Below are 15358 nucleotides of genomic sequence, written 5' to 3'. Positions count from 1 at the left end.
CAAAACTGAAACACAAATATTTCGATTCAATAAATAAACTTTTGTCTCAAAAAAAAAGTATTTATGGTCATTTTTATTGTGGGCCAGATATAATAATGATGCAGGCCTATAGCATCTAAACAGCTCTTCACATTTTGTTTCATGTCTTAGCTTTTTACAATTGTAAGCACAAAGCTTCCTTTCTTTTTATTTATAAAATTTTAATTGTCAATGGACATGCTTAAAAGTTCTTTTCTTATATGTAAAATTCATTGAAATATTCCATTCTTAAAATGTTCCATTTTTACTTAAAATGATTTTTTTTTTTGGGGGGGGGGGAGAGATTTTAAATAAAGATATCATAACATTATTATTATTTTCTTAATTGAATTTTTAATTAAAAATTATGATTCATTTTTAAGGAGTTTAACAAATTTTAAAAATTATGTTCATAATGCTTATCTTTGCCATTTGGAATGCTTAACTGAAAACAAACTTGATTTTTTTTAAAATTTAATATGTTTACATTAAGATTTCTCTTGAATTAATTCTAAAACATTTATTTATTTTTTCCAGCATTGCAATAGTAATAATGATCTTTGTGAATTATGGTGGTGGAAAATATGTTTTTTTCCACCATGCTCGCTGGAATGGCTTAATGGTAGCAGATCTTGTGTTTCCATGGTTAGTTTGAATAATAGTGTATTTTCTCTTATTGGAATGATTGCATTAAGAGAGAGTGTTCAGTATTAAGACACATTAATCCTCAATACTGCTTGTTCGCATTCTTTATTTTCTTTTACCTTACATTAATATCTTTCCCTCGCTTACTAATGAAACTTTTATAGAGTATGCCCACTATCCTCATTTAATTCCTCTACGTTGCATGTCTTTAGAACAGATTTTCCCAGCATGTTACCACTTTTCATTTTTCTCTTTAGAATATCTATTGTTGTGATGATTTTTGTGAATTATGGAGGAGGCAGTTACCAATTTTTTGAACATTCCATATGGAATGGTATAACCGTGGCAGATCTTGTGTTTCCCTGGTTTGTATTAAATATTGCATTTATTGTCAGTGATTTTATGTTCAAAAATTTTAATGTTACTTGATAAAAGATATCACAATAAATAATTAGTCCTAGATGCTTTTGTTTTTAAGAAAAAGGTATTGTTGTGAGTTGTAATTGTTTGAAAACTCTGTGTTTGATTAGATAGGATTAATAATAATAAATATTATTATCAAATAAAATATTTTAATAATCGTGTTAAAATCTGCTTAAAATGATGTAGATTTCAAGTACAGAAAAAAAATGTGTTGATTTTTTGGATTGATAACTAAGACATTTTTTTTTATTGTTCCAAATGTTTGATAAAGATTGAACAGAGAAAGGTAAAAGTTAAAATTAGACTAAAAATCAAGGAAATTATTAAAAGTTTGGCGTAAGGCTTTATTAGTTTGTGTTTTTCTAAGCTTGTGGAAATGGGCTTTATAATCAATATGAGAACCTTTTTACAAATCAAATTTACTTTTTGAAAACTATTATAAAATTTTCATATTTGTGAAGTAAGTTTCATAATATTGTCTAAAAAGAGAGCATCTATTTTGATTAAATGACATACTTTTATATTATAATAATTTATTTTTATTTGCAGTAAGATCACCTAATGAACTTAGTTCTAAACTTACCTCTTGCTTTTCCGTCCTTTTTTTTAATCTTTATTCCTTTGTGTTTTTTTTTTTGTGCATGACAGTTTCTTTATCTGTTTATATAATGTTTAATTTTCAGAACTTAATAACTATTTTGTATTTATAAAAATATTGTTCCTGGTATTCTTTATTATTAAATTAAGGGTGAATAGACAAAGTTAGTGATCCCCTCCTTTTCTGCATTCCAAACAATTTTTTTTTGGATTGAATCTTTCATGCGGCATTTCCCATTAAACGTTAAGTAATGTATGTTTCTCGTCAAATTTTTATGACTAAGTAGTTCAATATTACATTCGGGAGTTAGTTTGGATAGAAAATAATTGGTTTGATGCAATAGCGTACGTTCATCTTCAGTGGATACCATCCCTCATTGACATCTTTGGCAATGAGCAAGCAGATCGCTTGGCCAAGGAGGGCTGTAGTCATTTAACATCTTCATCCTCATCCTTTACCTACTCAGAGTATCAGTCCAAAATCAAAAGTCATCTTTCAAACAAGTGGAGGATCCCCCCTCTCATCACTAATATGCGGCCAAGGAACCGGGCTCTTCACTTGTTCATATAGGTGATAGAGTATCTCAAACAGCTATTTCCAGATTGGCAAGTGACCACACGAATAGTCTCTCATACTTTGAAGGAAGAAAGATTTATGCAGTCTGCTCCAAATGTGAAACCCAGCAGGCCCCAGCCGAACATATCCTTGACTGCTTGGGCCTTTCCAAGGAGGACTTATATGCTACTCCTCTTCTTGCCATCGACTCTTTGAGGGTCAACAACCTATTGGATCTTGTCTGACTTCGTCAGACAATTGAAGGATAAGGAACAACAATAACAACAGTTTAAGGACAATTAAATTTAGAAAAAACTACTTATTACTTTCAGTTTCGAAAGATTGTTTAAACTTTTTACAGAATTACAGTTTCTGTATAAATTATCATTCGATTCAATAATATATTCGAATATATTATAATATATTCGATTCAATAATAAACCATTTATAAATTCATAAACTTGAAACTGTACCAGAATTACCGACATTTTCACACATTAGAAATATAATAGTTTGTTATTTTTACTGATCATTAATGATGTTTTATATTTTAAATTGAGTATATATTATTTTACTAGGTTAGTAAATTACGTGTGTGTTTATATTCTCTTTAAAATGAATCACTAGAATTAGTTTTTTTTCCCTCAGCTTTATATTAGCTTGCAACCCCTAATATTTCCCCCCTTTTTTTTGAAAAATGTAGGTTATAATTGTAAAGAATTTATCCTGTAAAAAAGGAACGGATAAACACACAGTCTTTAGCTGTTAAAAAACTTTATTTTAAAGAAAAATCCCCTTCATTATTATTATTATTTTCTGCTTACATTTTTAATTATTTTCTGTGCTACACACCCATATGAATAGCTTCAACGGCCTTTCCGTCTCACTCGATTGATTTCAGCTTTTTAACAAAAACATTAAAGCAATAATAAATTTGACGAAAAGCAAGTTAGAAGTTGAACTTCATAGAATGACGAAGAATGCCTTAAAAATCGTAACCATCTTTTGTAACCGAACACATAATAAAGCAAAACTCATAATTAACCTTTCACTTTTTACAATTTACCTAGCCTTAAACTAAAAATGAATGATGCCATTATGTCAAACTGATTATTTTTTGTTCAAGCCAGACCCTTAATATATTTAAACAAACTATTTTGTTATTTAAATTAAACAAAAAACATACGTCACTTCAGATTCATCAGGAAATGCCATGTTAAACTTGGCTTCCATTTTGCTATTGGAATGCTTTGGGAGAAATGTCGTTGGTGACGACATGAAGTGACATAGGATTAACTCTGTTTATACCATTTTTATTGTATAAAAATAGACTTGTTTTTCAAAATAAATTTTTAGACATCATTATAAGGAAATAGCATCGATTTGTTTCATTATAGTACATTCTTTGAACTATATGTTGAGAAGACTTAATAGAAAAAAAATCTTGTGAAATTAAAGGGATGTATGGTCAATGAGGTGTGATTTTTTTTTTATTTTTAATATAGCTAACACTAAACTTAAATACTTTACCAATTTTTGTAGGATTTGCTTTAAATTTGAACATTATTTAAAGTATTTAGTTTCTGTTGTAAAGGGTTATTACTTCTTTATAATACAAACAAAATCTGTTTTTTTTTTGTCTTTTTTATAATTTAGCTAATAGTTGCAGCTAGTTAATCTCAAATACTTTTCACTTTCATATATTTTGATAAATCAATAAATTATTAGCAAAAATAGCTATCTAATTTTTAAGCATTTTATGATGGTATTTTCTCTTGATTTATTTAAAATTGTATTTTATTGTTATTTGGTATTTGTTTTGCATTTTGTGTAGGCTTTTATTTCACCAAGCAATTAATTCTTAAAGGTTTAATATCCTATCTTACTAATTACAGTCAATAAAATAATGAGCAATTTAAAATAATTATTCATTATTCTATTCTTCTTTAGTCCCATTCAGTCATGATGTATTTTAAGTTATCTTTATAGTCATTATTTGTTTATTTAACATAGCATGCAAGTCAGTGAGGTTATTATCGCTTAGAAATCATGCACTGCATTTAATTTTAAATTTTTTTTTTTTTAAATCTCTTTACGTAGCTCATATTTAAATGATCTACTTAGATACAACAGCTAATATTATTTTAGGAATTGCATACAAAATTATGAAGTATCCATATTTTATTTAGCTCAAGATAAATTTGAAAGTATTTTTTAAATACTGTTGATTTCTGTGCAGTTTCAGATTGATTAATGATAAATAAATGTCTGTTTATTTCAGTTTTATTTAACAAAATTCACTTATTAAATCAAAAAAATTTATTTGTGCTTCTTGATTAATCAGACATTCTTTCCTTTTATTTTTTATTATTATAAAAGCTTGATAGTGTTTTTATTGGATTTCCAGGTTCATTTGGATGATGGGGATGTCAATGGCTTTGTCTATGCGATCTCTCTTGAGGAAAGTTGTGTCTAGGAAAAAAATATTTTTTAAAATTGTCAAACGTTCCTTGATCCTATTTGCACTTGGAATTATGTTAAATACTATCTGTACAGGTGTGTATAATTTTTGTTTTGCGTCACATTGCATAGTCTATTTTCCAGCACAGGATGTGTATATCCAGTTATTGTACTAATAATTGATTGTGTAAAAAATTCATTTGCTTCAAAAAGTATGAAGGTGTAAAAAGCTTAGATGTTTTGAGCACTTAAAAATAGGTGCCTATTTTTAAGACTTGATAGACGGTGAAAGAGGAAAACAAACGAAAGAGACTAAGAACAGAAAAGGTAAGTTGTCCAAAAAAAATTAAATAGAGGTGTTTTAAAAAAACTAAAACAACTGTGGTAGCCAGGAGTGGGAACACAAAACGTAAAGTAGTCACTGTATCTTGTTTCCTTTATTTGAATGCAGATTCTTTTGTTAATAACAAGATTTCCTCACCACTTCTCCATAGCAAGTGGAAATGCATCCTGTCCCAATTAGCCTCTCTTAGCTACTGCGTTTTCATAGTTTTTTCACCTTTGTTTCTACATTCACGTCTGACCAGTGTTGTGAATGAGTGCCTATTTTTGAGAATTTTTTAACCTTCATTAGTTTTTGAAACAAATGAGCTTTTAATGTTATCAAGGATATCTTTTTGCTTCAGTTTCTGGAAATTATTCATTTAAACAATTTATAGTATGAATAGTTTACTTAAACATGGAAACTATAATTCACCCATAACAGAAATCATGCTTTTTTTGCTATAAAAAAATATAAATTCATAAATAGATGGTGGTACAATTATTTAAGTATTATTTACTGGTTGCAAATAAAAGTGACTTCTCTGCTCAAAGTACTTAAAAAGTAAGAAAATATTTGGCTATAGAATTGTTTTCTAAGTTGTATTTATTCAAAAATAATAAAGCAATTTCATCTACTGTATATGTATTTTTAGACTTGAAAGGATGTAATCATGTGGTTATTAAATAGTAAAATAGAACATTTTGATACAATAGTTAGAATTATAAAAAAAAAAAAAATTAAATCTTTAAAAGGGCATTGTAAAACAAAATGTTTTAGTGTTTTAATAAGACCTATGAGCATTTGGGTATTTTCTTTGTTAGTCTGCTGGTTCTATATTTTGTATGTAATTATGCCTTTTAAGCAATTGTAAAGTATAAACTTATGTACAGTTTTTAAAAAAAATACAACTCATTATTGACTGATCATGTAGCTTCACTTTTTTGACAAAATCCCAACTGACCGGGTATCGTAAAACTTGGTTGATCCCATTAAAAAATTAATTGCAATTTCTAACCATGGGACTTAAAGATACCACTTATTAAACATTTAATTTCAAAATTTAATAAATGTATTGATGTGCTTACCTGCCATAAAAGATTGAATATCTCACTCTATATCATGAAAAAGTTTATTTTTTTCTTACAAAGGAATTTTTATCATTCACAGTTACTAAACTGGAGAATCTTCGCATATTTGGTGTATTGCAGAGGTTTGGGGTATGCTATTTTGTTGTGGCTACTGTGCACTTATTTTATGCTTCTGCTGATGATAAGGTAAAGTTTCTCATTTTACACTCTACTTTGTTCTCTTTATTTTTGAGATTTAGCCAAAGTACATTCAAGAATTACTAATTAAGATAAAACACTATATGTATATTTTATGTTATGAAATTAATTTTTAGCATAATCAAGTTTTTTTCAATTTTTTTTTATCTTTTAAATAAATTGTGTATTAATTGTAATGTGTACTACCTATTTAAAATTAGGGTTTTGTTTTTCATACTATCTATTATTGATTTAATATGCGTAAAAAATCGGAATCCAACAAATAAATTATGCTAATGTTTGTTTTACTATTTTAGTGAGATAATTATATTTTACAGATTTGCAGTGTGATATGCTATGCATTTTTTAAAGACCCAACTTATCATTTTTGAAAGTTCTATTTATCAATATTAAATAACTTCGAAGACTCTACTTTTTATTAAATACAAAATTATATATCTTATTGAAGACTGATCTAAATTTTGTAAAAAAAAATTTTTTTTAACTTTTTATAAAAACTTATATAAAAATGTATATTTGGATTACACTTTTAAAACAATTTTTTTTTTTATAATAATGTGATATTGTGATATTTTACAGATGAACTCTGGTTCTGCTTTAAGAGACATTACACATTATAGTGGTGAATGGCTTATAATGTCTACATTCTTGGCTCTACACCTACTTCTGAGCTTTTTGGTGCATGATCCCGATTGTCCACGGTTAGATATTTTTTAAAATTTCATATATCACACTTCTATTTCTTAAAAATAGTTAATTAAGTTCCAAACACCTAAAGTTGAAATATAATATACAGTAGAGCCCTCATTATTTGATTATCACAAGGAAAATTGTAAACTATGAGTAAAATTACTCAAAGCAATTAGCGACTAAAATAAAGATGATAGTTTTCTTTTTTAAATAGCAATACAATATCAGGAATAAAAATCATTGATAATTTTTTTGTTTTCTGTTTAATAAAGAATGTTCCAGCTTTTGGCTAAACTATATTACTTGACTAGTATCACTCTCTCAAGTGTTGGATTATTGTGGTTGGTTATGGCAACCAGTGGTTTACACTATTTTACTTTGAAATGAAACGTATTCCAATTGGCTACTAATAGAAGCTGATTGATCATTGATAAATGTTCAGTGGACAAGTATATAAAGTGACGCTAGTTTAAACAGCTCTATTGTTGTTTTCTAGCAGTTGAATTTTAGAATTCTCATCAAAGCAGTTACTGGGTTGAACTGAATAGCATTAAATGTTAGGTTGAATGACAAAAGATCTAAAAAGAATCAGTAATTGGGTAACATGAGATTTAATGTTGATAAAATGTGTCTCAGGATGCATTTAATGTGTCAAAAAAGCATTGGAAAGCTGTAGGATCGGATAATCATGGTTCAACTGTTTAAGTATATTTATCACCGCCTAAATAATGTTATGTTCAGTGATGTAGTGCTAAACATTATTATACCAAAATATGAACTCATCGTTGCTAGTGCAGTGTTTTTATAAAGTGGTTTTCACAAATTAACTAAACTGTTTAATTGTAACTTGTTGCATAATTATTCAAACCTGAAGTTATTTTGCAGCATTTTATTATTTATCCATTTTTATGACATTTTAGCTATAGAAATTATCTGATAGTTGTCTGATGTTGTCATAATGGCCCCATTGTGCCCCTATTTGTGTAATTAAATTTTTTTCATTTTTGCTGTATGCATATGCATAATCTGAAGTATCATTTTCAAAAAAGAACTGTTATAAATATTGAGAATAGTTACTAAAGAAATATTGTTCTTTAGACTTGAATTTAGTTATTTTATTTTGAATTGAAGAGCTTCATGAGAAATATTTATGGAATTTTTTTTAAATGCATATCCTTTTCATAATTTATTGACTACATCGTTTTTGAAGAAAATATTTTTTAAATATTGCTACTTTTAAATTGGCATGTTTCAGAATGTAATTGGCATGTTTCAGAAATAAGTGTATGTAAGGAACCGAAGCATAAACTTATTGATTGAAATATGACTATTTCTGGTTTTAAAAAAATCCTAACTCTAAGTAATGAAACTCTAGGGTTCTGCTGAAGACTATTCTTTTATGAAATGCTACAGTACTCTACTATAGAGAGCCTCTAATTTTTTTAGTTTTCTTTTTATACAGCTTTTTGTTTATTTAGTAATTTAAATAAGGGATAATACTAAATAATTAGGTTACAATTAATTATGAAGGAAGTATACAAATTTAAAATAATTAAATTAGACTTTTTATATTATGATTTTAATTTTTGATTGAAAACTTTTTATTTTTGAAATAGTTTAGTTAGTTAGTTAGTTGAAATAGTTAGTTAAATTGATTCCAAAATATATTATAACTGTCTAAAATAGACTTAATTTATTTTATTATTGTAAATAAAAAAATTTAAAATATCATGAATGTAATAAATTTTTTTTATTGAAATTAATAATTTAAGTTCAATTACAACTAAAAAAAATTGCAATGAATTTTCTAATTAATGTAACATATTTCTTTTCTTTCATTTCCCTTTATTGATTTTAATAAAATACATAAATATTTCATACATTGGTTACTAATAGTTGCGTAAAATGATTAATATATTTCCTAAAACCTACGAAATCTCTCTCTTTTTTTAGCAACTTTAAGTTATATCTTCAAACTGTCATCAATCTTTGTGATACACTAAAAATTGTTTGTGGTAAACGCAAAATATAACTGAAATTTACTGTTATGGAATCTCAGTTATAGAATTTGCTTATGAAATTATTATTTAATAATTAATAAAATTATGACTCGTCCCTAACCTTTGTTGTTCTATGATTTAACATGTATCAAGTATTGATTTTCTGAGTAGCATTATAAATTCTATTTTACGAATGTAAATAAAATTTATTTTAAGATTCTAGAATTTGGTTCTTAGTTTTTGTACATGAAATATAAATGTTGAAATTATTATTTGAAATATAATTAGTGTTAAATAATTAATCAATAGTAGTTTGAAACAATATTTACCTATTTTTGTTTTATTTTGTGTTTTGTTTTAGAATGAAAATTTTATGTTTTGCTTTACAATTTCTTTGTTGCAATCACGTAAACGATACACACTGTACCACATTTCAGTAGTTGGTTGCAAAAAGGTTCTAAATTGTATTTTATTGATTATGAGTAAATTAACTTTAACTTATATACTTCGTCTTTATTTTTTGTCCCTTAACTTTCAATGGTAAAACTTGAAAATAACTCATTTAAACTGTTTGCATTTTAGCGTTCACAAACTTTGCATTTTAATTTGTTACCATAAGTACAGAAAGAAATACAAATTTCTAGTGACCCCAAAATCTAGGTACATGATCGATAATTAAAAATATCCAACCACTATAAATCAAAGTGATTTATTTATATAAAAGTGTTTAGATTGAAAATATAATAACTGTTAACAGTTTTATGTATATTTTATGCAATAAATGAAAGCCATTTTAATAGCATATTTTTGATATGTTACGTTACAGGGGATATTTTGGACCTGGTGGTTTACATGACAGAGGTGCTTATGAAAATTGTACTGGTGGTGCAGCTGGTTATATTGACAGAATCTTTTTAGGTTTATCTCATTTATATCAAAGTCCAAGTCCGCAAGTTAGTACCTTTTTTTTTATATAAAAAGTAAAATTTTTTTGTAGATGATGTTTCCTTTATACAAAATACCTTGTCTTTAAGTTAGTACTTCAGACATAAATAAATAAATATTGTTCACTATTTGTAGAGGATATTTCACTGTCTGTTTGTAGCATTCTCAAATCTGAATTGCTGGATTAAAAGTATTCTTTCTTTTATCCTTCAATTTTATTAAAACATTTATAACCTAAATTTGTAATATTTGAAGACTTTGACAGAGGCGTCAATTATGTTGTATTTTATTTATAATTTTTACGTAAAAAATTCGGAATTTATGAAACTAATAAAGATAAGCACAGTGAGAAGTAATGAGTTTAGTGAAATAATTACTGATTTGATTTATAATTTTTTGCGAAATGCAATTAGATTTAGTATAATTAAACTTAAACACTTTTAGTGTTAGCTTATAATACTATTAAAATGAAGAAAGTTTTAAATTTGATGAACAATAACTATATTTATAATGTGTGTTCAATTATTATACAAAAAAATTAATTAATCGTTTATTGTTACAATCTTTTCTACATCACCTAATTAAATTGATTTATATATATTTCTATTTTTTTTTCTCCTACTTTTTTTTGAAAGAAAAAAAACTTTTTTAAAAAAATTTATGAGGTTTATATTAATTGACAATGCTTTTAAAAAAAAAGAAAATCATGTGATCTTATTTTTCTTTTCAATTATTTGTAAAAATTAGTGTAGTTTTCTATAGACTAATTTAGCGAAGAATGCAAATACTAATTAATGTATGATTTCATGTATGATATAAATAAAATATTAATATATATAATTTTGGTTTAATTTATTAGAATAATTTTCATAAATTGAAATGCATATTAAGTTTTTTTTTATTAATTATTAACACTGCTTATTAACATTTGTGTTTAAATATGTGAAAAATTATTTTTAAATGCTTAGTTTTTTAACTAAATATTTTTTTAATTAATTAACATAGTTCTAAAATCTGCTACATGATTCTGTAATGGCCCAAATTTAAATGTGAAACTCTTTCCAAGTGATTCGTTTATGATAGGAATTTCAGTTATGTAAAATTTTAAAGATAATTTGCATTTAAAAGCAAAATAATTAGTGAAAAAAATTATTTGAATTTGAGGTTTACATTATTTACTCGCCAAAGGAGAAAACAAAAGCAAAAACTCTGAAAGATATTTTCTGATCCTTTATTTTGGTTCAGATTATATCAATATACATAGAAAAAAATGTTCCTTAGCAATACATTGATATTTATGAAATTGTATAGAACTGTATCAATTTTGAAAGATATTTTTTTAACAGAATGTTAATTGGGTATTTATTAGAAAATATTGCAGTATCAAAATCAATATGTTCTTTTTTTTTTCTTAAATATTATGAAAACATTATTTCATTATATATTATTTATATCATTTGATAGTAATTAATTCCCTTCAGGGACTAAAAGTTATCTTGACCTTTGATCTTCCGTAACTAGCAGCAGCCTAAAATAATGTGCATATGGTATCTATTGTACCTCTTTGCTATTATGAGTGTTGCCGTTGTTCAATTGAGGGAGAGGAAATTAAAAAACTTAGTCACACTAGTTTTCTAAACTTCGCTCATAACAAAAAAATTCTTATATCTGCTAACATCTGTAAAAAGATATCTCTTTCTGGTTTTTACCTTTTTATGAATTTATATAGATAATGAGTGATGAAAATTTCCTCTATTTGTTTGAAATATTGAGGTGGCATGTGTTGACTGTTTCCCCTTCCAACGACACCCCTGTATTATAAGTTTGTTTAATATATTCTTGTGTAATAATTTTTTAAAAATAATTGTTTATTTTTAACTTAACAGCAAGAAATGTTTATAATATATATTAGACGTTGAATAAGATTTAATAAAATTAGTCGAAGAAAATCAGGAAAAGGGAATTTTTGATTTTATTTTTTGAGTATTTGTAGCTTGTTTATGCAAAATGTAAATTCAAAAGGATTTTCATACTTAAATATTGAAAGCAGTCTAAGGTTAATTAAATTATAAATGTTAGTAAATAGTAATTTAACAGATTTTTTTCCCTTTTTATTAGATTATTTATAAAACAACAATGCCTTATGATCCTGAGGGCCTTCTTGGGTATTTCACATCTATTTTTCTTGTGTTTCTTGGACTTCAGGTACATATGTGCATATTACTAAATATAGAGGGTAGATATTATTGGTGATTGAATTTCATAATCACTTTTCTTTCTTTATTTATAATTTAGGCTGGTAAAATCCTTTTAATTTATAAGGATTCATCTGCCAGATTAATTCGTTGGATAGTTTGGGGCCTTATTACAGTAAGAAAAACATTTTTATCCTTATTTGCTATACTTTCAATTTTAAATGTGTTTGAAGAAAAAAAATTCTCGTTTTTTTAACTTTTTAAGTGTTATTTAATTAATTTCATAGTGTAAAAGTTTAGTTTGAAATTAAGTTGATGTTGCCAAGGTATTGAGTGAGGTGAGAAAAAACAAGAAGAAAAAAATTATCAGAAGGAAAAAAGGGCTATCAGAACAATTTTCCCCGATAGCTGTACATAGAAAATAATTAATATTAAAGTTTATAATATGCTGATAGATTCTTTAATTTTGTCTATCTATAAAAAAAGCAATATCAAAATTATATTTATCTATAATTTTGATATTACTTTTTTTGTATATATGACCTAATATTTTTTGTTGCTAATACATTATATATCTGGTTTATACTTAATGCATAAATTAATGCTTAATTCATACTTAGTTTTGCTGCAAACATAATTTTTATAATGTCATTTTTTTGCTACACTAATAAAATAATAAAAAAAACTATTAAATAATAGATAAAACAAAAATATTGCTGCAATAGTTATTAGTTTTAGACAGTTTATTAATTAAAAACAAATTTTTTTATCTTGTGAAAAAATTCAATATGTGCCTAATACCTACATTATTTTCCTTCTCTCTTCTTGTTCTTTTTTTCCTGTTTTAATAGTTGAAATAAACTTGTTTTTATTTTTAGGGTTCGATCGCTGCTGTTCTGTGTCTGGTATCAAAAGATGATGGTTGGATACCCGTGAATAAAAATTTATGGTATGACTTCATTATCAATAGTTCACTGCATTTTTTTCAACTCTTGTTATTAGCTTTAATTATACATGTTCTTAGCCATGTCTAATTATCTAAATATCAAATTATCTTAAACATTTCTATTAAAGTTTTTTCCCTTTATGGCATACCAATAATATTGAGTTCGGATTAATTTTCTATAATGACTAAACTTATTTCTATATAAAAAATAATATTTATTAATGATCTTTAGAAAAAAAGATTTTGCTATATTACGTCCTATTTTTTTTAATCGAATATTCGACTTTTGGCCAAATCACTATCGTTACATCTCTACCTGCCTTGGCTGTAATGACTATATATTTTTTACCAAAAAAAGTTCAATAAAAAAGGAAGAAAAAGTGATTTTAAACATTAAAACATAAACTGGTGCATTCTTTTTCATACTATTTTGCGTGTGCAAGGTTTTGACTATTTTTTGGCAGTTAAAACTTTTCTGTAAAGACAATTTGTTGTTTAAACTTAAAGAGGGGGGGGGGGAGTGATTTTGAGCAATAAAACATACACTTGCTCACCTCATTGATTATTTTGCAGATAATCTGCTATTGCAATACTGCTTAATTACGTGTGTAATCAGGAGTTTAATCACTAGTTTTAATTTAAATGTCAGTTTTCACATTTTGTTTTAGGTCAGTATCTTTCATAATGGCCACGGGCAGTTTAGCCTTCATCCTACTTTCCATATGTTTCTTTATATGTGATGTCCAAAAATGGTGGTCAGGAGCTCCATTTTATTTTGCAGGTAAATCAATGTTATAGTTTCTTCATATCATTCATTCTAAAATCACAATTCCTTAAACATATAACGTATACTTAAAATCAATCTTTGAAACTCACTTAGATAATCTGCAGCAAACAATTTGAGAATCGCAGTTAATTATTTCAGCTCTAATTCTACTTTGTTAAAAAATTTTCATTTGCAAAAATGTTAAATAATGAGCATGTTTTAGGGATGTTATAATAGTTATATATTTCTTTAAAAAAAATAAAAAAAAGCTTTAGAGAGTTGGAATTATAAACACTTAAATGTTTTGTTTATTTTTTTTAATTCACACATTTAAAAATTAATAATTTTCTTAGAATAATATACTATTTTACATAGAAAGTTAACTATTTTTATAGTTTAGCAGACCTACGAACTCTCGAGTTTTTCCGTCTAATCTCAAAACCTCAGGCCAGTAAAATATTTTTTCAGGAATTTTTCTTAATAAATGTAAGAATCGGCAGACCTAGGCATTTAAAACCTTGTTCAATTATTTTCTTTTTTTAAAAAAAACATACAATGTATAGAATTTTTGTTTATTACAATTTTATCCTATTAAAATTATTTGGCTAGTGAAATTTTGTTTTAGCTACAAAATACTTTTACCTGAAGATTTTCTTCTTCTTTTAATCCAAAAAATAATTTGAAAAAAAGTTAAACAGTGCTCTTACAACTTGCCTTTTTTTATTTCTTGACTTTCACTTTTTTATTGTTTAAATTTCACTTTTCAGTGACCAGAGTTACTGAAAAGTGAAATTTCAGCTATTTATACTGATATTGTAACTTACGTCAAAGGAAAGAATTGTCCCTAAGTAAAAGAAACTCAATTTTCATTAATAGAAAATTGCATTTAAAAAAATGATCATTACAAATTTATTTTCTTTTATAGGAATGAATTCTATTGTATTATACATCGGACATGAAATGACACATAATATGTTTCCATTTAGATGGTATGTTCCTTCAACACACATGTATTTACTATTTATGAATTTGTGGGGAACAACGCTATGGGTTATTATAGCTGTGTGGATGCATTACAAAAATATTTTTATTTCTGTGTAGTATTATTAAAATTAAAATTTTTTTAAAAATCTTAATTGTACATATGTTGGCTGTGAATATTTATACTGCTTAAATTGGACATTTTAGTACTTATGACTATTTTGTATGTTTTTATTTATGAAATAAAACTTTTAAATACTTCATTGTAATTCTTGAAAAAATATGGGTGTGTAGCGGTATCTACCACTACAATTATTCAATTCCAATTTACTAGTATACAAGACATGTTAACTCAATTATATGTTGGGGTACCTTTTCATGATGAAGGTTGACATTGGCGATATCACCCCACATTTGTTACCCAGATCATGCCTACATTGAATAGACACTCCTATTTCGATTTGAACAAGACTACTTTGATAGATGGTCCATGTTGAATAGTTGACATGCTATTTGTGATATTTG

At 26.1% G+C, this 15358-nt stretch overlaps 1 protein-coding gene across 15 annotated transcripts in view; it reads left to right on the top strand.

Annotated features, from left to right (window-relative positions):
- Window positions 1-15096, top strand: part of Hgsnat (Heparan-alpha-glucosaminide N-acetyltransferase) — a 37559-nt gene extending 22463 nt beyond the window's left edge. For 6 of the 15 annotated variants that reach the window (XM_043045044.3, XM_043045043.3, XM_071187162.2 and 3 more), the window contains exons 8-17: window positions 921-1028; window positions 4647-4795; window positions 6192-6298; window positions 6890-7011; window positions 9827-9953; window positions 12064-12150; window positions 12241-12315; window positions 13019-13089; window positions 13755-13867; window positions 14778-15096. In XM_043045044.3, coding sequence (XP_042900978.2) covers window positions 921-1028; window positions 4647-4795; window positions 6192-6298; window positions 6890-7011; window positions 9827-9953; window positions 12064-12150; window positions 12241-12315; window positions 13019-13089; window positions 13755-13867; window positions 14778-14953 — 1135 coding nt within the window. In that variant the 3' untranslated portion in view covers window positions 14954-15096. Of the gene's footprint in view, window positions 1-555; window positions 664-920; window positions 1029-4646; window positions 4796-6191; window positions 6299-6889; window positions 7012-9826; window positions 9954-12063; window positions 12151-12240; window positions 12316-13018; window positions 13090-13754; window positions 13868-14777 lie in introns of all 15 variants that reach the window. The other 9 variants (XM_043045045.3, XM_043045041.3, XM_071187161.2 and 6 more) reach the window with 5 other exon arrangements.
- Window positions 15097-15358: the final 262 nt, after the last annotated feature.

Source organism: Parasteatoda tepidariorum, chromosome 9, assembly GCF_982258835.1.
Source record: "Parasteatoda tepidariorum strain Cologne lab strain chromosome 9, Ptep-v5.0, whole genome shotgun sequence".
NCBI classification, from domain to species: Eukaryota; Metazoa; Arthropoda; class Arachnida; order Araneae; family Theridiidae; genus Parasteatoda; species Parasteatoda tepidariorum.
This window is presented reverse-complemented; position numbering and strand designations above follow the sequence as displayed.